The following is a 24,381-nucleotide window of genomic DNA, read 5'->3' on the forward strand; positions in this document are numbered from 1 at the left end:
TCGTAATAAATAGTGAATCTATTCATCATGGGGAATTGGTACATATCACATCTTGATCCTTTTTTATTTCCCCTTTTCCTCCCTGCTTTTCTATGTCCCCTCATCCCTTCCCCTTCCCATCTTCACAAAGTATGTCTCCCTATTTCCTATCGTCAACTGCTTTGAAACTCATTGAATTTGGTACATGACACATTTTGTTGAGAAGATTTTGTCCTGTTACTCATTGTTTAGTTAGTACTCGATGAACAAAGTAGAACTTGTTGGGTGTCGATTGGCTCATGACTTGCTACCCTTCCAAGACAAAACAATTTGTTTGGTACTCATCGTGCCTTCCAGAACCAATTAATTTCAAGTACCAAAGCACCACTGTATGACAAACTAGATGGCTTTTTTTCTTTTAGTTTTAAAAATATAGTAATCTTTATTTTTTCAAAATTGATATGTGCATTACAGGAAACAAAAACACAAGCAAAGCACAAAGCTATTTGTAGTCATAAGCAGCTTAGCTGGATGTGTTGTTCTAGGTCCCATGTGTATATACACGACATGCCATTTTGTGTGACGGAGTTTGTACAGTATGTGTCATGCTTTTCCACACATCATGAATATTCACCAATTCAAAATCCCAAAGCTACAAGAGTATTTTTGATAACCAAGAACAGACTATGCCAACTCAATATGTTAGAAAAAAATTGTAATCCTGCCTTTTGTGGGAACAAAAATTTCACTGAAGATAAAATTGGCAACAGGCCTCTAGACAGAAGTATTGGCAAAGGCGCAATTACAGTGCTGCATTTAGATGGCATGAACAACAGAAATTGATTGTCTGTGGTTTCAGAGGCCAGAAGTGTGAGATCAAGCCTGGGATCAGTATTAGTTCTTTCTGAGGGCTGTGAGGGAAAATTTGCTCCAATCCTTTCACTTAACCTCTGGTGTTTGCTAACCATCTTTGGCATTTTTTGATGTATAGATGTTTCACTGATCTCTGCCTTCATTTAATATACATGACATGTATGTCAAAATTTTTCCTTTTTATAAGGGGACCAGCCACACTGGATTATAGCCCACATTTATGATCTTATTTTAACTTGTTTACCTTTGTAATAACTATCTCTAAATAAGCTCACATTCAGAGCTACTCGGGTGAGAATTTCAACACATTTTTGATGAGACAGTTCAATCCATAATACTTTATTCAACATAAGCTTGCACTCACATGTACCACGGGTTAGGGTTTCAATGTATCTTTTGGGGAACATACTTCAGCTCATCATATAACATCCTAAATTCATTTTCTTGCTTCTGCCTTTGTTTTCCTAAAGCCTTTCCAGCACAGCAGGCATGGTGATACATTAAAATCTATTAGTCTGTCCAAAATTTTCCAGTGAGTTTTCATCTCGTTCCGAGGAAAAGCCTGAGTTCTTTGTCTGACAAGCTGCTACACAACCTGGTACTCTCTGATACTTACCTTAACTACTGCCTTCCTTGTTGGCCACACAAGAAGGATTTCTTACGAGGCCTAGACCATGCTGAGAATGGCTCTACTTCAGAGGCTTTATTCTGGCTCTTTCCCTTGCTTGAGTTGCTAGAGTAGTATTTTTAAAACATGTCAGATCATGTCACTTCTCTGCTCAGGACACCAGTAATTTCCTCTGTCACAGCCTCACTTCCTTATTGGTACTACCTGACTTTTCATTTAGAGTCACAGATAGCTTTTTTTGTGAGTGGACGTGGAGTTTGCCACCTTAGTTTTGTTGGCTTCTTAATATTCTGTGATAGGGCTATATTATAATATTCTAAAGTTGTGAGTTGGCCAACCTGAACTACATAGCAAGACCCTGTCTCAAAATTTAAAAAGTATATCTTTTTATTGATAGCCTCACCCACATTTTTTGAGTTTTGCTAGTTTTGTAGGTATAAATAGCATCTCACTGTTTTTGTTTGACAAGGAGCTCATTTGTATTTCTTTTCTGTTTGCCTGCTTAATGTCCATGGTCTGTATTTCTGTTGAAATTTTTTGTTTTTTAGTCTTCTTTATATATTACACATTTAGATGCAGTCTTCTGTTACTTGCTGCAGATATTTTTTCTGATCTGTCACTTGTCTTTTATTTATGGTACTTCTTATAGAGAAGTTTTAAGTTTTAATGTAATCAGTTTATCAGATATTTATAATTTTATCTTAACAATGTACTCCTGTTACCAAATTTGTTAGCATTTTCTTGTTTCTCATATTTTTATTAGTTAAAATTTTAAACTTATTCTTGTGAGAACAAATTATAAAGCTTGTTAAGGATAACATGAAAAGACAAGCTCCTCTGTAGAATAATGGATGAGTGACTCCTAAAAAGAGGAGATACCCAATAGCCAATAATCACATGAAAAGTTGTTTAGCTTTGTTAGTAAACAGTGAGATGCAAATTAAAAGCACAGTACAGTTGCACCTTGCACTCACCAGAATGGCAGGACAATATAGATTGAGTATCCCTAATCCAAAATCTAAAATTCCATTTTTTTCTGATACAGGGATTGAACCTGGGGCCTTCTAAATACTAGGCAAGTACTCTACCACTAAACTGTATCTCCAGCTCTTCTTTTTTTTTTTTTGAGACAGGTTCTCGCTGTGTGGTGAAGGCTTGCTTTGAACGCAGTTTGTAACTCCAGTTGGCCTCAAACTTGTGGTCTTTCCACCTCAGCATTCCAAGAGTGCTAGGATTACAGGTGTGCACCATGATGTCTGGCTCAAAAATCTGAAATTCTAAATGTCTCTAAATCCACAACTTTTTAAAGCATCATGTCAGCACTCAAGACATTTTAAATTTTGCAGCACAAAATTGGGAGGCTTAACACACCCTTTTAATCATCTCTTTTACCAGATCTTTGTGTCAGATGTCCACATGGACCTGGTTGGGTCTTCTGTTCAGGGTTTCACAAGGCCAGAATTAAAGATCCAAAAGAGATGTGCTCACTGTTGGAAGCTTGGAGGGAAACTCACTTTTAGCCTCATTCATGTTGGCAGATTCTAGTTCTGTATAGTTATATGACTGAGGTCCTTGCTGTCTTCTAGAGACTACTTGCATTCTTTGGCTTGTGAACCTTTCTGTCTTTAAAGCAAACTGTTGCATAACTAATCCTTCAGATCTTTCCAATTTCCCTTTCTACAGCCAACAAGAGCAAAGTCTCTACTCTTAAAGTTAGTCCTTGTAATTGGGTTAGACCCACCCAGATAATCTCTGTATATTAAAGTTATCTCTGACAAATGCCCTATCTCAGTGGTGGGGAACTTGTGACGTGTGTGCCATTTGTTTTTCTTTTAAGACAAAAGGTCATATATAAGTTGCTTTTTCTAAACTAAAACCTCAGTATTCAGGTTTAATGGCAGTATTAGCACTTGTCAAAAAATAAGTCGGTTTTGGATTGCAGTTTGGGCACTCGACTCTAAAAGGTTCGCCTTACCTCATCAGAGTCACAGGTTTCAGGGATTAGGGTGGGTCAGCATAGGCTCGGGGAGTCATAATGCTGCCACTGAAGAAGTCAGTCACAAAAGAACATGTAGTAGTATGTGAATCCATTTATGTGAAGTTCAAATACAGGCAAATCTTTGCTGTTAGAATTCAGGATAATGGTCACCTTTGGAGTAAGGGTGCTGGTGGTAAGGGAAGGGTGCACCCTTCCCTGAGGTGGCTTCTGGGGTGTTGTGGTGATGTGTCCTTGATGTGGATACTAGTTCCAAGAGTGAGTTAAGTTTGAAAATGCTTTGAGCTGTATATTTATCACATACATACTTTTATATATGTATATGTGTTTAAATATAAACAACAAAATCAGAAAACCTTACAAACCAAATTGCAGATTAATGGACCTAATTAGGGTTCAGCAAGAGAAACAGAACCAGTAGGCTGTAAGCAGCCTACACCATAATTTGTGTACTAAGGTGCAAGTTGGTGTGTGTATTTGTGTGTAGTAACTCATGAATTCATACTGTTGTTTCTTATTCAAATTCATGATAACAGAGCTTTACTGAATTTGTTTTTCTCTTTCTTTTATACCAGGAATTTTGGTTTTCAAAAATACCAGGAGTGATAGAATTAGACAACATTACTCATTTGCTTTGTTATCAGACACAAAGCACTCTTACAATAATACCACCCAACACTGTTACCACTGAGTTTTGCACGTGCTTTTTCTCTCCTTTCTCATTCTTTACAGAGTTGTGCTAATACTGTTGGAGCACAGAATCATTGTGTACTCTGCATACTGTCACACTCTTATGCCTTTCATTTGTCTTTATTTTCTGTATAAATATGTATTGGATGCACATCATTGTCTTCATATTGATGTCCCTCTTGTTAATTTGGTTGTCTGATACTCATTCTCTAGTAGATTCCTTTAGGATTTATGGGAACAATATTCCCTGAGTTCTCAGATGTTGCCGACAACTTTTCTGTATCCTTTATCCTTGAAAATCAGTCTTGTTGCATATAAAACTGTTAACTCACATATTTTTCTTGAGCACCTTATACATTTATACATTGCTTCATTTTCTTTTGTTATAAAGTATTATTGTCAAAAAGTCTGATGACAAACTGGTTTCTTTCTCTTTATAAATGACTTGTTCTTTTGGCCTGGATGTTCAAAGGACTTTTTAAATTTCACCAGGCATACTATGTGCCCCTTTGTGTGCCTGCATGCATGTGTGTACATGCACACACATATGCATGGAGGCAAATCCTTCCCTGTATGTGTGACATTAAAAGAACATTTTGTTGAAATGAACCGTTTAGGATTTTTTTCTGGCCCCCAGCTTTGGTTTTCTTCTTTGGAGATTTCTACATACTTATGTTCAGTCTTTGCCTATGTTCAACACTTGTCAGTATTCATTTCTTTTTAAATTTTAAAGAAATTTCCTCATATTCTTTGTATCTTAAGGTGGCATATGTTATAATTATTTACCTCTGTATTTCTTCTACTTTAGTATTTTCTGAAGTAAAATTTTCTTGTTTTTGATTCTTTCCTGAATTCTGTCACCTTATTTCTGAATTTCCTAATTCTGATTTTCTGTTTGTTCTTTCATAACTTATTTCATTTTCTTAATGATATTTAACTTTTTTGGGTATCCATTATATAATTTTTATTTATTTTGAGGGCATGTTTTTATTTTTTGCTTACCTTGTCTATAAAGATGTAATTCTGTTCCTTACTCTCTTTTTATTCTGATACCTTTCTATTGAATTTGACTTTGCTTCATTTGGACATTGTTATGTAAAATTAATTTTCCTGAACTTGTAGAAGGTAGGGATGATAATAGAGCTCCTTTTTTTGGTTGTTTATGTGAAGTAAAGTGGTAACAACATACAGTAGCTGGGATCTTGACTCTGTTCACACACCTTCACACACACTTTTTATAAGTATTCGACCCTGTTGTCTTTTTGTCCCTATATCTGTTTGGATTCTGTTCCCACACTGAAGATTCCCCTCAGCTTGTGGGTGCTATATGTGAGAGAGTTAATAATATCTAGATTTATTCAGCCCCTTCAGACTTTTACCCCATACCAACCTGCCCTAGGAACGTACAAGACCCTTTCAGGCTTCTAAAAAATGTACTATTTTAATTTTACCAATTTGGGGAGGGGGTACAGTGTGATGTGTGTATACAATGTGTAGTGATCAAATCAGGACAATTACCATTTCCATCTCCCTATCATTACTTTGTGTTTGGTTATCTTAAGCTCTTCTACTTTTTCATAAAATATATAATAGATTATTGTGAGCTATGGTCATCCTGCTGTACTTTAGAACATTAGAACTAACTGTGTTTGGGTAGTTTTTATTCACTTTCCCTCTATTGCCACCCCCTGCCCTTTCCAGCCTCTAGTAATTACTAATCTATATTCAGATCGACTTTTTAAAGCATCCACATATTATAAGTCTTTCTGTGTCTGATTTAAAACTACTATCATCTAGTAAGCTAACTGACCTTTTACATACTTCATTATTTTGGAGTTCTTATGTCTGCTAGATGTCTCATTGCTTCCCCCTGCTTACTCCTGTACAAATGTTCCTGTCCTGGTTTTTAATGTTAAAAAAAAATGACTTGAGATTAAAAAACTGCCACTGCCACCATCATCTTCCTACAACTATCTGATTTTGCTTTATTAATTTAGAGTCCTAGTTAACCTGGAAATTATTTGAATAAACACCGTGCAGGAAAAAATGTTAGCTTTGATTTTCCCTCAAGTGGATAGCTGATAGTCCCAGCAACATTAGTAATTGTCATTTCTCTTCTTACAGATTGAATTTCCCTTTGTGCCTGGATGCAGTTTGGGGTTTTGTTCACTTTGTCTGTTCTTAATCACTATCAAAATGAACAAGGAGTTACTCATGCAAAAGGTTAATAGGGTTTTCCAAGCAATCTAACAGCAAGTTCAGAGACACTCAAAGCAGAATCTAGCTTGAAAGGACAGAAGGAAGTCTAGATCAGTGTAACTTCAGTACTGTAATAGAGGGTAAGACTACTAGATGGTAGGACAAAAGCTAGTAGTACTAGTTGTGGTAAGGAGTTGGAGTTTCATGATAAATGCAATAGGTGCCTATTGAAGGATTTTTGATAGAAATAGAAATTGATTTCCTTTTGCTAATTTTCCATTCACCGTTTGAATGGTTGTACAGTAGTACATATGTGATTAGATAAACCATTTTCAAATTAGCTTTTTTTCCTTTGTGGGGTCAGAAGTTTGTCTTTTATTTTTAATGCCTTTTAGACTAGGTTATATGTTTATGTGTAATTAAAAAGGTACAAAGGGACTGTCTTACTCATTTTTCTACTGCTGTAACTGAGTATCACAGACTGGGAAATTTATAGAGAATAGAGTTTTATTTGGCTCATGGATCTGACGGCCAGGAAGTTCAAGAACATGGCTCTGGCATCTGATGAAGGCCATGTGTTGGATCATCATGTGATAGGCTCCCATGTGACTAGATACAGCAAGCTTATTGTCTTGGTTCTCCCTTCTTACAAAGCCACCAGTGCCATCCTGGTGGGCCCCCATCCCCATGACCTCATCTAATCTAATTGCTTCCCAAAGGCCCTGCCTCCAAATCCCATTAATATACTAACTTAGGTATTAAATTCCCAACACCCAAATTCTGGGAGATAAACATCCCAACCATACCAAAGACATACTGTGAAAAGTCTACCTTCCTTTGCAAGTCCAGTGTATCCCCCTTTTAGTCAGTCAACATTTCATTTCTTGGTATCCTTAAAGAAAAATTTTGCCACACATAGATAAATAAAAATATATCTTTCCTCTTCATTTACACAAATGGTAACATACTTTGCACACTGCTCCACCTTTTGCCTTTTTCATTTCATAGTGAGTATGGCAGATCTTCATGCATCAGCATGAAGAGAGGATCTCATTATTTTTATTTTTCATGTCTTTATAACTTCCTTCTGTAGCTATGCCATTTGACTTATATTTTGTCGTTGTACTGATGCATCTAGTCCATTTGAATTCTGCATAAGTGTATGATTGTAGGGTATGTGGAATTGCCAGCTTAAAGAATTAATTTTCTTTTATACTGCACAGTTGCCCTCCATAGGGTCCACCAGTTTTCACTGCTAGCATTTTAATACCTATACTCTTACATTCATGGTACCATGAAGTTTTTAAAACTTTTAAACCTGTGTGAGTCTGAAGGTGAACAATATTTTTTAAATTTTATTTTCAATTAGAGTTCCATGTATGTATGTATGTATCTGTGTATGTATGGTTTTTGAAACAGGGTCTCGGTATGTAGTCCAAGGCTGGCCTTGAACTCTCAGCAATCTTCCTGCCTCAGCCTCTTCTTATAATGATTCTGAGTTATTTGTATTTATTGGTTTCTTTTCCCTTCCCTTCTCACTTCCCCTTCCCCTCTTCCTCTCTTCCCCTATTCCCTGCTTCTCCTGTGAGCTCTGTTCATATCATTTGCCTAGTTTTTGTGTTGGATTATGAACTTCTGGTCTTTTGCTTAAAGGTCTGATTTATGGAGCTCTATATATTAGGGAGAATTAGTTACTTTTTTCCCTGATCATTGTTTTGCTTAGGGTTGTTACCTACAACCAACCCCCCTAGCTCTTGTACATGCCAGGCAAGCATTCTACCACTGAGCTATATACCCAGCTCTTTTTATTTTTTATTTTGAGACAGGGTCTTGCTAAGTTGCTCAGTCTGGCCTCAAACTTTCGAACCATCTGTTTCAGTCTCCCAGGAAACTGGAAGTACAGGCCTGTCACCACCATGGCCAGCGTGTTTGTGTTCTAGAAAAACTATCTTTAGTCCAGTGTTACAAAATAATTTATCTGTGACTTGGCCTAGTACTTTGATGATATCATTATTTCCATGTAGATATCTGATCCATTCAGAATACATCCTCATGTGAGGTGTGACGTGGACCCCAGCTATGTTTGCTATTAGAGAGCTTACTGTTGTTCTATTCCCATTTATGAAATCATCTTGTTCTCATGTGCTGAAGGAAAGAGAAACCAAGGAGGATGACCCTCCAGGCTTTGAGTCACTTGGTAGATAACGACTTACCAACGAGGGAAGAATGGGGAGGAGCTAGGTTTGTGGGGTAACTTAGTATTGTGTTTTGGGTGTGTCAGTCTTGACACATCTCAAGTGGAGAGGCTGAGAAGGCCATGTTTCAGGAGAGAATCACTAAGAAGAAATACTTGCCATTGTTGAATGAATGATGAGTGTTTTTTGTCATAAATGACATGTCTTTAAATGTATTCTGTTATTGCTTGTAGATAGTCAATGAGGTATAGAAAATTTCTGGGTGATAAATCATAAAAACAACAGTAATTGACCCTCAAGAAGGAGTCTGGGAGTCCAGGATTAGAGAAACATGCACTTTTGGTTGAATATTTTTGTTCTATTTGAATTGTTATAGTTTTCTAATTATTGTAGATTGTGTTGTTTAGTAAGTAAGTACTTAATCTGCACCCCCAGATATTGGCAGTAACAACAGATCTTCAGAATTCCAGGCACATTACCTTGTCTTTATCCCTAGCATCTGTGTTATAGGAAGGGGCTGGTAAAAGGTAGCTTGTTTCTTTATTTACCTGATCAAATGTAGATAATAAAAGTCTTGACAACTTCTAAATTAATATTGTATCGAAAGCTCAGAAATAACTACTTAAATTGATTCAAAAGTAATATTATTTAGTGTCATGATGGAAATAGTAGAAAAATAGGATTTCTTTTTGTGTATTAGTACACGTGTGCAGTACATAATGATAACATTCCTTGTGGGGAGTTAGTAGATGTATATAACACATCTTAGTTCTCTTTACTTGCCCTTGCTCCTTCCCCTGTCCACCCCAAATATCTTGGTCCTCTTCCCTTTTTAAAAAGATCTCTCTCACTATTTCCTATTATTTGTTATTTTGCTCTTTATTTATATTTTGAGTTTCTCATATTAGAGAACTGCAATATTTAAGCTTGTGTGTCTGCTTTATTTCGCCTAACGTTATGGTCTCAAGATCCATCCATTGTCCTACAAATGATCCATATTTATCCTCCTGTCTGGCAGATATAACACACACACACACACATATAACATATGTATGTACTACTATATATATATGTGTGTGTATAGTATTTTATTTTCAAATATCTTTTTTTTTTTTTGGTACTGGGGATCGAACTCGGGTCCTTGCGCTTACAAGGCAGGCAGTGGAACCACTGAGCTAAATCCCCGGCCCTATTCTCAAATATCTATCTCTTTATCATCTGTTCATCTGTTGGTGGACATATAGGCTGCTTCCAAGATTTAGCTATTATGAGTTATGCTGCTGCAAACATAGGTATGCCATGGATCACTGTAATATTATATCTTTAACTCTTTCGGAAATATCCCTAGAAGGGGAATAGCTGGGTCGAATGGAGTTTCTGGTTTTCACATTTTGAGGAATCTCCATACAGATTTCCACACTGGTTGTACTAGTTCACATTTCTACCAGTAATGTAGAAGGGTTCCTTTTCTTCCACAACTTCACCAATGTTTGTTATTATTTAACTTTTTGATGATGGGTCTTCTTTCTGGGATAAAATGGAATCTTAAGAGTTGTTTTAATTTTCATTCCTCTAATGACCATAGATATTGAACATTTTTCATGTATTTAATTTGCCATTTGTACTACTTCTGAGAAGTGTCTGTTCACTTACCCATTTTTTGATTGGGTCTTTTGTTTGGGGGGATCTAATTTTTTTTTTAGTTCTTTATATAGTCTAGATATTATTCCTCTGTCTGAGGAATAGCTAGCAAAATTTTTTCCCATTCTGTAGTTTGTCTCACTCTGTTGGTTGTTTCCTTTGCTATACAGAAGAAGCTTTTTAATTTGATATAATCCCATTTTTGATTCTTATTGTTTCTTGTGCAGTCAAGGCTCTGTTCAAAATGTCCTTACTGCTGGGTGTGATGGTGCAAGCCTGTAATGCCAGCACTTGGGAGGCTGAGGCAGGAGGATTGTCACAAGTTTGAGGCCAGCCTGGGGTACATAGTGAGTTCAAAGCCAGCCTGAACTACATAGCGAGACCCTGTCTCAAAAAACAACAAGCAAACATAAGACAAAATGTCCTTGCTTATGCCTATGTCTTCAAGAGTTTTACCTATTTTATCTTCCAGCAGATTGTTTCTGTTTTGATATCCAGGTCTTTGGGTCTATTTTGATTTATGTTGAGAGATATGACTCTAGATTTATTCTTTGTCATGTGGATAGCCAGTTTTCTTAGCCCTTTGACAAAGAGGCTATCTTGCTTCTAGGGCAATGATGAAGAACATTTTAGAGATGAGTGTCCAAACCGCCAATCAAAACCCACTTATTTATCACAAAGTGCCAACACTGCAATTAAACCTGAGTACTGTGGTTTTAGTTTAGAAAAAAAAAAACCTCAGCATCTTTTATCTTAAAAGAAAAACAAATAACATGTGGGTCATAGGTTTGCCACCACTGAGGTAGCATGTGTTTTTGGCCCCTAGGATGGTTGAATGTGCCTGGGGCTGTTTCTGCATCTGTTCTGTCCCATTGATGTGCATATCTATTTTTGTGCCAGTACCATGCTCTTTTCGTCTTTATAGTTTTGTAATGTAATTTGAGATCCAGGATTACGATGCTTCCTGCTTTGCTCTAGATTCCCAGGATTGCTTTTGCTATTCTGGGTCACTTTTGGTTCCATATAAATTTTAGGATTGTTGTTTTCTAGTTCTGTGCGGAATGCTGCTGGCATTTTGATTGAGATTACATTAAATCTATATATCAGAAAAATAGGATTTTTACATCTAAACATATTGGTTCTTATCCTGAATCTCTCATTTTTTGGTCTGATTCGTTCATTTATTTACAAGCTGTGGGAGTGTAGGCAACCTGATGACAAGGCCTCCGTTCTCTTAACTGTAAATAAAGAAAACTTTTGCCTCACTAGGGTTGTTAATGAGGATTAAATGATATAATGTATGTATACACATTCTTTAACCCAGGGGTCAGCAGACTAACTCCAAAAGGCCAAAGTAGTATCTATTTTGGTTTGGTTTGTTTTTATGACACAAGTCTTCACCCTAACTTCTCAGCTTTGCCTGTGTGACAGGAAAGATGAGGCAGCAGATTGTATTTGTCTTGAGGGCAATAGTTTGAAGGCATCTGCTGTAGCCCATAAAGTACTGTGAAAATGTTGAGTAATTGTCATGACTTTCTCTCTTCAGGCTAATGTAATGCTTGAGTATGATATTGATGAAGCTCAGGCTTTGTTGGAAAAGAATTTATCGACTGCCACAAAGAACCTTGATTCTCTTGAGGAAGACCTTGACTTTCTTCGAGATCAATTTACTACAACAGAAGTCAGTATCCTTTCTTTAAAAAAAAAAAAGAAAGAAGGCACAAATTTTACACTTTCTTTTATTGCTTTAATAGAATGTCTTTAGGCTAATGAAACTAATAAAGTTTGCAGATTAATGAATTTGAAATGTGATAGTATGGAAATTCACATTGGTGAATGAGTATTTTTCTTTCAAATAATTTCTGAAGACACTTTTATGGCCAGTTAAATAATTTAATCATATAAGCGTTTATTTATTTTTCCTTTTCTCATATTTATTCCTTTCCCTTCTTTCCTTTCCCCTACCCCTCCTACTTTGGACCTTCTCTTCCTTTTGATCTTTATTTACACTTTCAGTTTCTCACACCAGAGAAACTATCCGGTATTTACACATGTGTGTCCTATTTATTTCACTTAAAAGTTTCACCTCAATGTGCATCCATTTAGCTATGAATGCCTCTTAATTTCCAGCTGATGGGCACTTGGGCTGTTTCCAGGCTTTAGCTATTAAAAACTGTGCCGCTATGAACATGGGTGCACATATATCGCTGTGGTATGATTCTTTTAATTCTTTTGGGAAGATCCCCAGCAGGGGAATAGCTGGGTCAAATGGGACCTCTAGTCCTAATTTTTTGAAGTATCTCCACACTGATTTCCACAGTGGTTGCACCAGTCTACACTCCCACCAGCAGTGGAGCAGGGTTCCTCTTTCCCCCCAGCCCCGCCAGCATTTGTTATTGGTTGATTTCTTGATAGCAGCCATGCTTTCTGGGGTGAGGTGGAATCTCAGTGTTATTTTCATTTCCGTCTCTCAAATGACCAGTGATGTTGAACATTTTTTTCATATGTTTATTTGCTATTTCTACTTCTTTGAGAAATGTCTGTTCATTTCAGATGCCTGATTTTGGATTGAGTCATTAAATTGGGGAGGTCTGATTTTTTAGAGTTCTTTACATATTCTAGATAGTAGACCTTTGAGGAAAAGCAGGTGAAAATTTTTCCCCACATTGTGAGTTGTCTCTTAGCTCTGTTGGTGGTTTCTCTTGCTGTGCAAAAGCTTTTTAGTAAGATGGGATCCCACTTGTTGATTGTTTGTGCTAGTTCACATGCAACTGAGGTTTTATTCATGAAATTTTTCCTACACCGATGTCTTCAAGAGTTCTGCCTAACCTCTCTTCCAGCCAGTTTAGTGTTTCTGATTTAATATTTAGATCTTAAATCCATTTCGATTTTAGTTTAGTGCATTCTGAAAGATAGAGGTCTAGTTTTAATCTTTGGCAAGTTGAAATCCAGTTTTTCCAACACCATTTATTAAATAGGGTATCTTGCCTCTAATGAGGGTGGTTGGCTCCTTTGTTGAAGAGGAGGTGGCTGAGTGTGTCTGGAGTTGTTTCTGGATCTTCTAAACTGTTCCACTGGTCCTCAGGTCTGTTTCTTTGCCAGTGCCTTGCTGTTTTTATCACAGTAGCTTTGTAGTATAGTTTCAAGTTGGGGATTGTGATACCCCCTACCTTGTTTGTTGCCTAGAATTGCTTTTGCTATTCTGGGTCTCTTCTTGTTCCAAATGAATTTGTGGATTGTTTCTCAAGGTCTGTGGAGTATGCTGCTGGAATTTCAGTTGGGATTTGCATTGAATCTATATAGCAGTTTTGGAAGTATGGCCATTTTCACTGTGTTGATTCTTCCTACCCAGGATCAAGGGATGTCTTTCCATTTTCTGATATCATCTTCAATCTGTCTTTTCAGAATGCTACAGTTTTCAGAGTAGAGGTCTTCGATTTCTTTTGTTAGGTTGATTCCTAGGTATTTCAGTTTTTTGGATGCTATTGGCTTATTTCTCTCTCAGTGAGTCTGTCATTCGTGTAGAGGAAAGCTGTTGATTTTTGTGTGTTGACCTTATAACCAGCTACTTGATTGAATTTGGTTATTAAGTCTAGAAGACTTTTGGTGGAGTTCTTGGGGTCTTCTATATAGAGGACCATGTCATTTGCAAATAATGACAGTTTGCATTTCCTGTCTGTATTCTTTTTATTTCTTTCTCTTGTCTAATTGCTGTGGCTAATGTTTCCAAAACTATATTGAACAGGAGTGGTGATAGTGGACATCCTTGTCTTGTTCCTGAATTTAGTGTGAAGGATTTTAGTTTTTGACCATTTAGTATGATAGTGGCTGTTGGCTTTTCATAGATGGCTGTTATTCAATTGAGATAGAGACCTTCTATTCCAATTTTCTGTGGGTTTTTGTATGAAAGAGTGTTGGATTTTGTTGAACACTTTTTCTGCATCTATTGATACGATCATATGGTTTTTGTCTTTGGCTCTATTAATAGAGTATATTACATTTATTTATTTATTTATTTTTGTGGGGTTTTTTGTTGTTGTTGTTGTTTTTTGGTACTGGGGATGGAACTCGGGACCTTGCGCTTGCAAGGCAGGTGCCGGAACCACTGAGCTAAATCCGTGGCCCAAATGAGTTACATTTATTGATTTATTGATTTGCGTGTGTCAAACCATCCCTGCATCCCTGGGATGAATCCCACTTGGTCAGGGCATATGATCTTCTTGATGATCTCCTGCATTCTGTTTGCCAGTATCTTATTAAGGATTTTTGCATCTATGCTCATTACTGAGACTGGGTCTTTCTCTGGGTTTGGGATCAAGGTGATGCTTGCTTCCAGGAATGAATTTGGGAGTATTGCTTCCCTTTCAATTTCCCTGAAGAGTTTAAACAGTAGTGGCAGTAGTCCCTCTCTAAATGCCTTGTAGAATTCAGCAGTGAAGCCATCAGGACCCAGGCTTTTCTTCGTTGGTAAGTTTTTAATTACATTTTCAGTTTCATTGATTGATATTTGGTTGTTTAGAAATTTTTAGGTCTTCTTCGTTCAAGTTTGGTAATTCATGTTTCTAGAAATCTGTCCATTTCTTCTGTGTTTTTTGTCTTATTGGCGTATAGGTTCTCAAAGTAGGTATCATTAATAATAATCCAGAAATCCTCTGGATTTCTGCTGGGTCCGTTGTAATTTCACCCTTTTGATTCCTAATTGTATGGATTTGGATCTTTTCTTTTTTTGATAAGCTTGGCTAAGGGTTTGCCAATTTTGTTTATTCTTTCAAAGAACCAACTCTTTGCTTCACTGATTTTTTTGAAGTATTCTCATAGTCTCCATTGCATTGATTTCTGCTCTGATCCTTATAATTTTCTGCCTTGTATGAGCTTTGGGTTTGTCCTGGTATTCTTTTTCTAGAACCTTGAGGTTATTTATTTGAGCTTGCTGTGTTTTCCTAATATGAGTATTCACTGCTGTGAATTTCTCGTAAGACTGCTTTCATTGTGTCCCATTGATCCCGATATGTTGTATTGGCATTGTCATTTACTCCTACAAGCATTTATTAGAAGTCTTTGTGAGGCCGGGGTTTTAGCTCAGTGGTTCTGCCACCTGCCTCGTAAGTGCAAGGATCCGAGTTCAATCCCCGGTACAAAAAAAAAAAAGAAGTCTTTGTTTCTGCAACTGGAAACCCATTAGGGCATGGAAGTCAGTGTGGGGAAAAACGAGTTGCAACGTATTTGTTAAAACTGTACATGTAAAAAGCTGAATAATAACTGCATAGCATACTGTTAAGTAAGTTCACATATACAACCCCAAGACATTTTAAAGTTTGGGAAGACCATTGTGCGCTGCAGTTAGGTCAGGGAGGCCTTTGTTGAGAAGATGAGACTTAGAGGCCATGTAGAATTTATATCAGCAGAGAAAAAAGGTGAAGTGTGAGGCATTCTGGTCAAGAAGGTGGGCAGGCATGTTGAAACCAGGCTCTTTAACATTTCTTCTTTGTTCTCTTTTTTTCTTTCTCTTGTTGCTCTCAGTCACTCAGTATAAAAGCCAGGGGTCATTCTTCACACTTCTCTCTTCCACACCACTAAGAGGAAAACCTATCACTGTGTCTTGTCAGATTTCCCTCATATATGTTCATATTGCTATTACTGTAGTTGTAGCCTCCAGAACATGCACTTAGTAGTTTTCTATATGTCCTTCACACTACCTCTAGCATGAGGTTACTAAATCATGTGTCTTATTTTTATCCTTTGGGTTTTGATCTTTCAAGTTACTTATTGCATGTAAGTTATGCAGATAGGCACTCGAGTGTCCCTGGCCAGTCTTGCCTCACACCGTGACTTTTTCCTGCCCTGGCTCCTCCCCAGTATACTGCAGGTTCCAGATAATTGCAGTCAGGTTTTCTCCTCACCCCTAAGGTGTACCATGGCTTTTACATTTCTGCACTGTGTTCTTTCTACCTGGAATGATTTCCCCTTCTTCACCTAGGGGTATTCTTTTATTCTTCATACCTCAGTTCAAGTATTTAAACATGCCTTACATTTTTTAACCTCCTCAGGATTGTTGTTGTTCTATGCGTCCTTAGCAGTTTGCACATAGTTTTTTGTTTTCCTTGCTTACCTGTGAGTTCTTCCAGTATAGGAGCAATTTAAAGTTTCTTGTCCAGGACGTACAGTATAGTGGGTGCTTAGTGCCTGAGTGAGAGAAGACAGGCCTGTTTGAGGCCAAGTGCAGGAACCATCACCTAACTGATAATGACGAGGACCTGGGAGGGCCGGTGTCTGTGGAAAGATGTGAAATGTGAGAGAAAAATAGTGACTGACTTCTAGGAACCAAAAGAAAGGACATCATCTAAAGTGAGTCCTTTAAGCTTAGAGAAATGCTCTACATTATTCCTCGTGATGGAATATGAGTTAAAAAGAGAAGGCTAGGGCACCCAATATCTGATTTATCTACCAATCTACTGGAGTCTGAGCTCCATGAGAGGAAGACTTCACCTGTCCTATCCAAGGCTTTGTAGAGTACCTAGTCTGAAACACAGTAGATGCTTAACAAATGAATGAATGCCCTCTTAACCCAAAGGGAGAGTAAGAATAAAGTCATTGATAATTGAAATATTGTATGGTAGAATATGAGTTGAGTGATCTTTGAAATTTTATGGATGAGGGACTATCTTTAAAACTGTTGATCCAGGTATGGTGGCACATACCTGTAGTCTCAGCTAGTTCCAGGGCAGCCTGGACAGCATAGCAAAAACTGTCTCAAAAATAAAAGTACGTATTTATTAAATATACCATAGTTGACTAGATATGCTGAATGATTATTGATTGGGGATTTTGACTTAGTTTTGATAGAATTTAATTCCAATTTTTTCTTAGCAGTTGATATAGCAAGATGGCTGGCAGTACTATTTGTTATCAGTATGTGTATGTGTGTGATTTCTGTATTTTTTATTCATGATACTTTGTCATTGCATGTGTTATCTTTAGAATTGCATTTGCATTTTCTTTAACAGTTCTTGCAGATATGGCCAGAGTTTATAATTGGGATGTCAAAAGAAGAAACAAAGATGATTCTGCAAAGAACAAAGCATAATATTAGCTGGCTATTAAAAATGTGGTTCTGTTTTCCAAACATGTAACTTTAAATTCCCCAGCATTTTTCCTTAAAGATTGACATAACTTTTAGTGATTTTTTTTTTAACAGCAAGAATGATTGAAACTTTTAAAAAAAAGATAAACACCATTTTATTTATTTGTAAAAGCAAAATTAGTTTCAAATGTTTTATTAAATTAACACTATTCTTTCACATTGCCAAGCAAAATTAATACTGCTTTCATCTTTTTTTTTTCTGTCTATTATAAAGGCAACTCAACTGAAATCGGTGGAAAACTGATGTATGCTATGGAAGCTGAATGCTGGGCATTAGCACACTTTACTTCTTATTGACTTGCGTGGTTAAACCATTTTAGAGGTAGAAAAGACAGACAGTTTTAGTATTTGTAAACTTATTTTTTTAGTACTTGTAGGACTATATAGTCCTTTGTTGCTGTTGTCTTCTGTCAAGGGGGTTTCATGGGTTACTGCTTGACCAATAGCTATTATGGTATTCTGAACTTTTCAGAAAATGCTAACTTGCCTTCTTACACAGTAAGAGGGCTGCTGCTGCAGCACTTCTAACACCAAATAAGTGCAGAGTGTCTTTATAGTACCAGCATAAGGGGGATCTTAGCCAATGTGAAATAGTACTACACATTCGGAACCCTTGGCTAAGGTGATTTTATATTTCTTAACAGTTCTCTAATAGTAATATTAAGATAAATGTAAATCTGTAATGGTTGGAAAGAATTAGGAGCCTTTTTATTCATGAAAAACCTGCATAGGAATAGTAAAAAGAAAAAAATCCCTGTGGAAAGCCATTGGTACAGTGGCAAGTACTGGGTAATACAGATTTGAGTAAAAACACAAATGTATTATTCCATCTCCATGTAGTAAAAAGTATACCTGTACAATGTTTTGTACTTGTATTTCATGTTATTAAAACAAAACACTGATGTTGAAACTGTGGCATGTGAGATTTTTTTTCATGACTACTTTTTTGTTTCAATCTGTTTGGGCTGCTATAATAGAATACCATAGACTGGGTGGCTTATAAACAACAGGTGTTTATTTCTCATAGTTTTGGAAGCTGGGAAGTCCAAGATCAAGGTGCTGGTAGATTCAGTGTGTAGTGAGGGTTACTTTGTGGTTCATAGCACCTCCTTGCTGTGTCTTCACATGATGGAAGGGACTAGGGAACTCCCTTGGGCCTCATCTCTATGGGCACTAATGCCCTTCATAAGGGCTCTGCTCACTTCCCAAAGGTCCTGTGTCCTACTACTATCACTCTAGAGGTTAGAATTTCAACATCTTAATTTTGGGATGGCAAACATTCAGACCACAGCCATCTGTATAAAGTTAGCAAGGTCGTTTCACATATTTGTGAAATTTATTTACTTGCACATAACCAACATGTTCTAAGAACTTTCTGCATATGTAGAAATGGTATAAAATCACTTTGGAAGGAATACAGGTAAGCAAGCCATTAAGAGGTTAATCTGAAAGATACTAAAGTTCTTTGACTCAGCTTTTCTTTGATAATTTTAAATTCCCATATTTTAGAATTGAGATTTATAAACATATTGAGTTATTATAAATGCTATTTATCCCCAAACTTTATTATGGTAAGTATGTTGATACAAAATGTCCCTGTTAGATCAGGAATGATTTTTTCTGAACATATTTATTTTATCTTGAAAGTCCATGAAGGTCTAAATATGAATTTTTAGGTAACATGAGGAATATGTAGAAATAAAACTCTTTAGATAAAAGATTTACGGTACAAAAATTTAGTTTTATTATTCAACAAATTTACAAGCCCAGTGTGTGTGAAGAATGCTTAATTAAATGAAAGATACTTAAATCTTGTTTCTGCCAGATTGTTTCTATTTATAGTGGTTTATTTTCCATAGTGAAACAAATGTCATTTGAGAAAATTTAGAAAACAGGAAGAAACCATGTTTAAGTTCCACTTGCAATCTCCCTTAATATGTGTCTTCCACTTCTTTTTGTATGTATAGATTTTTTTTAAAAACATAATTAAAATTTTGCCTTATAATTTATACTTTCTTTAACACGAAATTTGCTTTTTATGTAATGCTATTAACATCATTTTACTAGTTTCATAGTAGTATCCTCATGAATGAGCCATAATACACTATCATTCTCCTATAAGACATTTGGGTCATACGTAAAGTTTTTAATCTATATAAGTAATAATTCAGTTTATGTTTTTACAGAATGCTTTTTTCTTATATTTAGAATTTTTCCTGAAACTAGATTACAAATAAATGAAATTATGGAGTCAAAGATTTTAGCATTTTTATTATCCAGAATTGAGTAGTTTTATCAAATAAAGCTTGTTTAACATGGAGGCTGGTGGGTATTCAGGTATGTTGAGAAATGAATGAAGCACTGTTAACTAAGATCAACAGGGAAAAGCTTACAAAATTGTTTTTGTTCTCATTCTTAATGCCCAGAATCATCTTTTGCAGATATGACAGTTTAAAGCGGACACGTGGTAAAACTAATGTTTTCTTTCCTCCAGCTGTTGTTTATTATATAACATTTTTCTAAATTCATGTTTTTCCCCTTCCTTGAATTTTGCTTCTCATCTTTCCCTGCTGCCCATATCTCTCTTCTTCCATATAGTGATACAGATGTCTGTAAGGGGAAGCACCTTGTCCCAAGGCCACGCAGTGGTTCTACAGAATAGAACCCAAATCTGGATTCTGGGTGAATTTCTTCACTCTACCGTGATGACTTGCTCTATTATTTAGAAATTACTGATAGCTAAGTGATAAAAATGTTCAAATTCAGAGCTGGATGTGGTGGTGCAGGCCTGACATCCCAGGACTCGGAGGCTGAGGCAAGAGGATTGCTGTGAGTTCGAAGCCAGCCTGAACTGCATAGCGAGACCCTATCTCAAAAAAGAAAAAAAGTTCAAGTTCAGTCCCTTATCCCTTTCTTTGTATGTTGTCCATTCCCAGCTCTAAACCTCAGTGATACCTTTAAAGGCCATGACCCATTTTTCAAAGATGTATCTTTGGTTCTAATCTCATACTCATTTGATAGCTCTGTCTATGCCTGTTTGGAGTTGTCTTAGTCACTTTTCTTGTCTGTGGGACAAAATACCCGACACCTACAACTTAGGAGAGGTTTATTTTGGCTGATGGTTACAGTCCTTGGTCAGCTGGCTCTAGGCAGAACCAGTGTGGTGGAAAGGGCACCCATAGAGGAAAGCCACACCTGTCACCTAGCCCAGGAAACAGAGAAGGGAGGAGCCTCGGAGGGAGATAGACCTTTCCAAATCATGTCCCCAGTACTTACCTCCAACCAGGCCCTGCCTTCTAACAGCACATTCTGCATATTCACTATAGTGATTGGCTCACCTTCCAAACACATGAGGCTTTTGAGGGAGACCCCAGATCTAAACCATAGCGTGTTAAATGTGGGGTGGGGATGCCTCTGAAGATATGACTGAGTGCATGTGCAACACCCATCATGGCTGGTTCTGGTTTCCACTGCATAATTAAGCTCTAAAGACTTGAAAAGGCCCTGTCTGGTGCCAGTTAACTGTAAAGGTTAGGGGACAGGCCAGACAGCATGCCAGGGAGTGATTTAAAGGCATTGAGATTATTCCTGAGGATTATCACGGCAGCCAGCACAGACTACACAGAAGAGTTCAGGAGTCACTCTGGCTATAGAGCCCATAAGAGACCAGTCCCTGTGCATATAACATCCCCGGGTCTTAGCCAGGGACAGAGCCTAGGAACAAGTGGTGCACTGTACTCAGGAAGCCTAAGATGTGGCTCCTAGCATTATGTTATTCTACATCCCTTCCAGCTTGGAAGCGGAGTACCACGCAGAGCATTTTACCAGAAGCAGCCTTGCCTAGTCACACAGGTGATTGTCTACCTTCAGATTTCCAGGGGAACTAAGCTCAAAAGCCAAGCCAAGGTCAGTTCCATACCTCAAGGAGAAGGGGACTGGAACATTCCACTGAACCTCTTGGATCTTGCATAATTGTAGCCCAGTTTTTAACATTGGCCTGCGTTTTCATTTCCTTTTCAAAGGTGCCTTAGCCAGTAACCGCCTCTGCAGAAAAGGTATTAATAGTTTAAATATTTTACCTTTAAAATATGGGAACATTTCTGCCGTTGCTAGGTGAAAGTAAGGCATGAGCTAGTAGATGGAAATAGTCTCCATAATTTCTTAATATGTGTTTGAAGACTTTTTTCCTTAACCCAAAACTAAGTGATGTTATAAATTTAGTAAAACTGCAAAGTCATTGGAGAGTATAAGCTTTTTAGGCTTGGGGCCAAAACTGCTCAGTAACACTTTTCATTTTGAAAATTTACAGTTGTAACTAGTGTCATTCATTGCATATAAAAACAAATGTGGATTGTGGACTGAAATTCAATTAAAGGGCACACTTTTGCATATATTTGTTTGTGGCTGGCTGACTTTTCTGCCAGATTTGGTTGTGGTTACAGCCACAGCAAACAAAAGGACAGACCTGGTATGCACAGTGTTTTTGAGCAGTTTGTTTATAAAGAAATTGGAGAAAACACAGAAAGATAACCTATGGTAATGGATTGCAAAAATTACTATTAAAATGTACTACCCCAAGTGATCTACAGATTCAATATGATCTTTATTAAAATTCCAACATTTTTCACAAAAATAGCATTATACTCTCTGACTTCAAAGCACTATAAAGTTGTAGTAATCAAAACAGCATGGTACTAACACAAAAACACAGACCAATGAACAGAATAGCACAGAAATAAATCCATACATTTATAGTCAATTTATTTTTGGCAGAGATACCAAGAATACAAAATGAGGATTGCAAACTTCAATAAATGATGCTTGGAAAACCGGGATGTACACAAACAGAAGAATCAGAACCTCATCTCACCGTATACAAAAACCAACTCAAAATGGATTATAAGACCTGAAAGTATAAACAGTACTAAAAGAAAATGGAGAAAGCCGGATGACATTTGGGTAGTTTTTGGATATGACTCCAAAAGCCTAGGCATCAAAAACAAATCCAAATGGGATTGCATTGAACTAAAAAGCTGCATAGTAAAAGCGAAGAGACAACCTATAGAATGAGAATATATTTATAAACTATACATCTGATAATATGTTAATAACCAAAATATATAAGGAGTGTTGAGCATCCCTTCATTTGTTGAGAATTTTTATGAGAGGATGTTGAATTGTGTCATCCCTTTTCTGCATCTATTGTGATGAGCACCAACATTTATCTTTCATCCTTTCAGTGTGCTGTTGAATCAAGTCCACTAACATTTTGTTGATTATACTCAGACCTGTGTTCATTGTGGGTATTTGCCTGTAATTGTTTTTTTGTGGTGTCCTTATCTGGCTTTGTTATTAGGGTTACACTGGCCTAGTAAAAATAGTTTGATAACTATTTCCTTCTGTTCAATTTTTAAAAGAGTTTGAGAAGAACTGATGTTATTTCTTTAAATGTTTGGTAGAACTCAGCAGTAAAGCCACCAGGACATTGTCTTTCCTTTCTTTTGAGACAGGATCTCAAGAAATTGCCCAGACTGGGCTCAAACTCGCATCCTCGTACCTTAGCATCCTGGAGTACTAATGTTACAGGCATGTGCTTTTCTTTAATGGGAGATGTTTTATTACTAGTCCAGTCCCCTTACTTTGGATCTGTCCAGGTTTTCTTTTTTTCTTCTACTTCTCCTTCCCCGTCCCTGTGTTTCTTTTTTGAGCCAGTCTCACCCAGGCTGGCCTTATTCTTGTGTGCTCGAGCAATACTTCTGCCTCAGCCTCTTGAGTTGTGGGGACCACAGGCATGTGCCACAATGCCCAGCCTCGGTTCAGGTTTTCTAATTCTCATGAGTTAGTATGTCGTATGTGTCCAGGACTTTAGCCATTTTTTCTAGATTATCTAGTTTGTTGATGTATAATTGTTCACATCAATCTTTTACCATCCTTTGTATTTCTGTGATATCAGTTATAACATGTTTCTTTCCGATTTATCCCCTCTGTCTAGTTAAAAATTTGTGGGCCGAGGATTTAGCTCAGTGGTGCTGTGCCTGCCTCACAAGTGCAAGGTCCTGAGTTCGATCCCTGGTACCTCAAAAAAATTTTTTGATTGTGCTATTTTCGAAAAAAGTGTTAGTGTTGATCTTTTCTGTTGTTTTTCTAGTGTCTTCCATTTAATTCTGGTCTGATCTTTGTTGCTTCCTTTTACTGACTTTGGACTTAGTTTGTTCTTGTTCGTCTACTTCCTTGAGATGTGATATTAGGTTATGTGGTGTCTTTTTTGATGTAGCTGTTTACTGCTATAAAAATTTTTTTTTTAGTTACGGGAATTGAACCACCCAGGACTTTCGCACTGAGCTGCATCCCCAGCCCCCACCCCCTTTTTTAAAAAATTTAAGACTGTTTCTAACTGGCTAAGTTGCCCAGGCTGGGCTCAGACTTTCAATCCTTCTGCATCAGCCTCCCAGAGTGCTGAGATTGTAGGCAAGCACAACCATACCATAGCTTCTAAGAGCTAAACTTAGTTCCTAGAAATAATTTTCCTTTATAAATTTTGGGATATTATATTTACATTTTTGCTTATCTCAAGATGTTTTTAAATTTACCTTTGAATTTCTTCTTTGATCTATTGATTGATTAATTTGCATGTACTTGTGAATTTTGTGAATTTCCTCGTATTTATTTCTAAGTTCATAACATTGTGGTCAGAAAACATATTTTATATGATTATAGTGTGCTTAAATTTGAATTGCTTTGTGGCCTAATAAATGATCTATACTAGGGAACATTACATGTAAGCTTTAGAGGAATGTGTATTTTCTTCTTGTTGGATGGGATACTTATATGTTTTTTATCCGTTTGATTTAAAGTCTAACGGAAGTTCAGTGTTTCTTAATTGACTGGAAGACCTATGTTTGAAAGTGGGATATTGAAGTCCACTATTCTTTTTTTTTGGTATCAGGGATTGAACTCGGGGCCTTGTGCTTGTGAGGCAGGCAGTGTAACTACTGAGCTAAATCCCTGGCCCTGAAGTTCACTTTTTATTGTATTACAG

General features: G+C 37.0%; 1 protein-coding gene across 1 annotated transcript in view; it reads left to right on the plus strand.

Annotated features, from left to right (window-relative positions):
• Vbp1 (VHL binding protein 1) overlaps nt 1-18,252 on the plus strand; it is a 33,961-nt gene extending 15,709 nt beyond the window's left edge. Inside the window, exons 5-6 of the mRNA XM_004875174.3 lie at nt 11,748-11,886; nt 17,215-18,252. Coding sequence (XP_004875231.1) covers nt 11,748-11,886; nt 17,215-17,285 — 210 coding nt within the window. The 3' untranslated portion in view covers nt 17,286-18,252. The remainder of the gene's footprint in view (nt 1-11,747; nt 11,887-17,214) is intronic.
• The last annotated feature ends 6,129 nt before the right edge of the window (nt 18,253-24,381 follow it).

Source organism: Heterocephalus glaber, unplaced genomic scaffold (assembly GCF_053883595.1).
Source record: "Heterocephalus glaber isolate CG9 unplaced genomic scaffold, H.glaber_assembly_v1.0 deba00001863, whole genome shotgun sequence".
Classification (NCBI taxonomy): Eukaryota; Metazoa; Chordata; class Mammalia; order Rodentia; family Bathyergidae; genus Heterocephalus; species Heterocephalus glaber.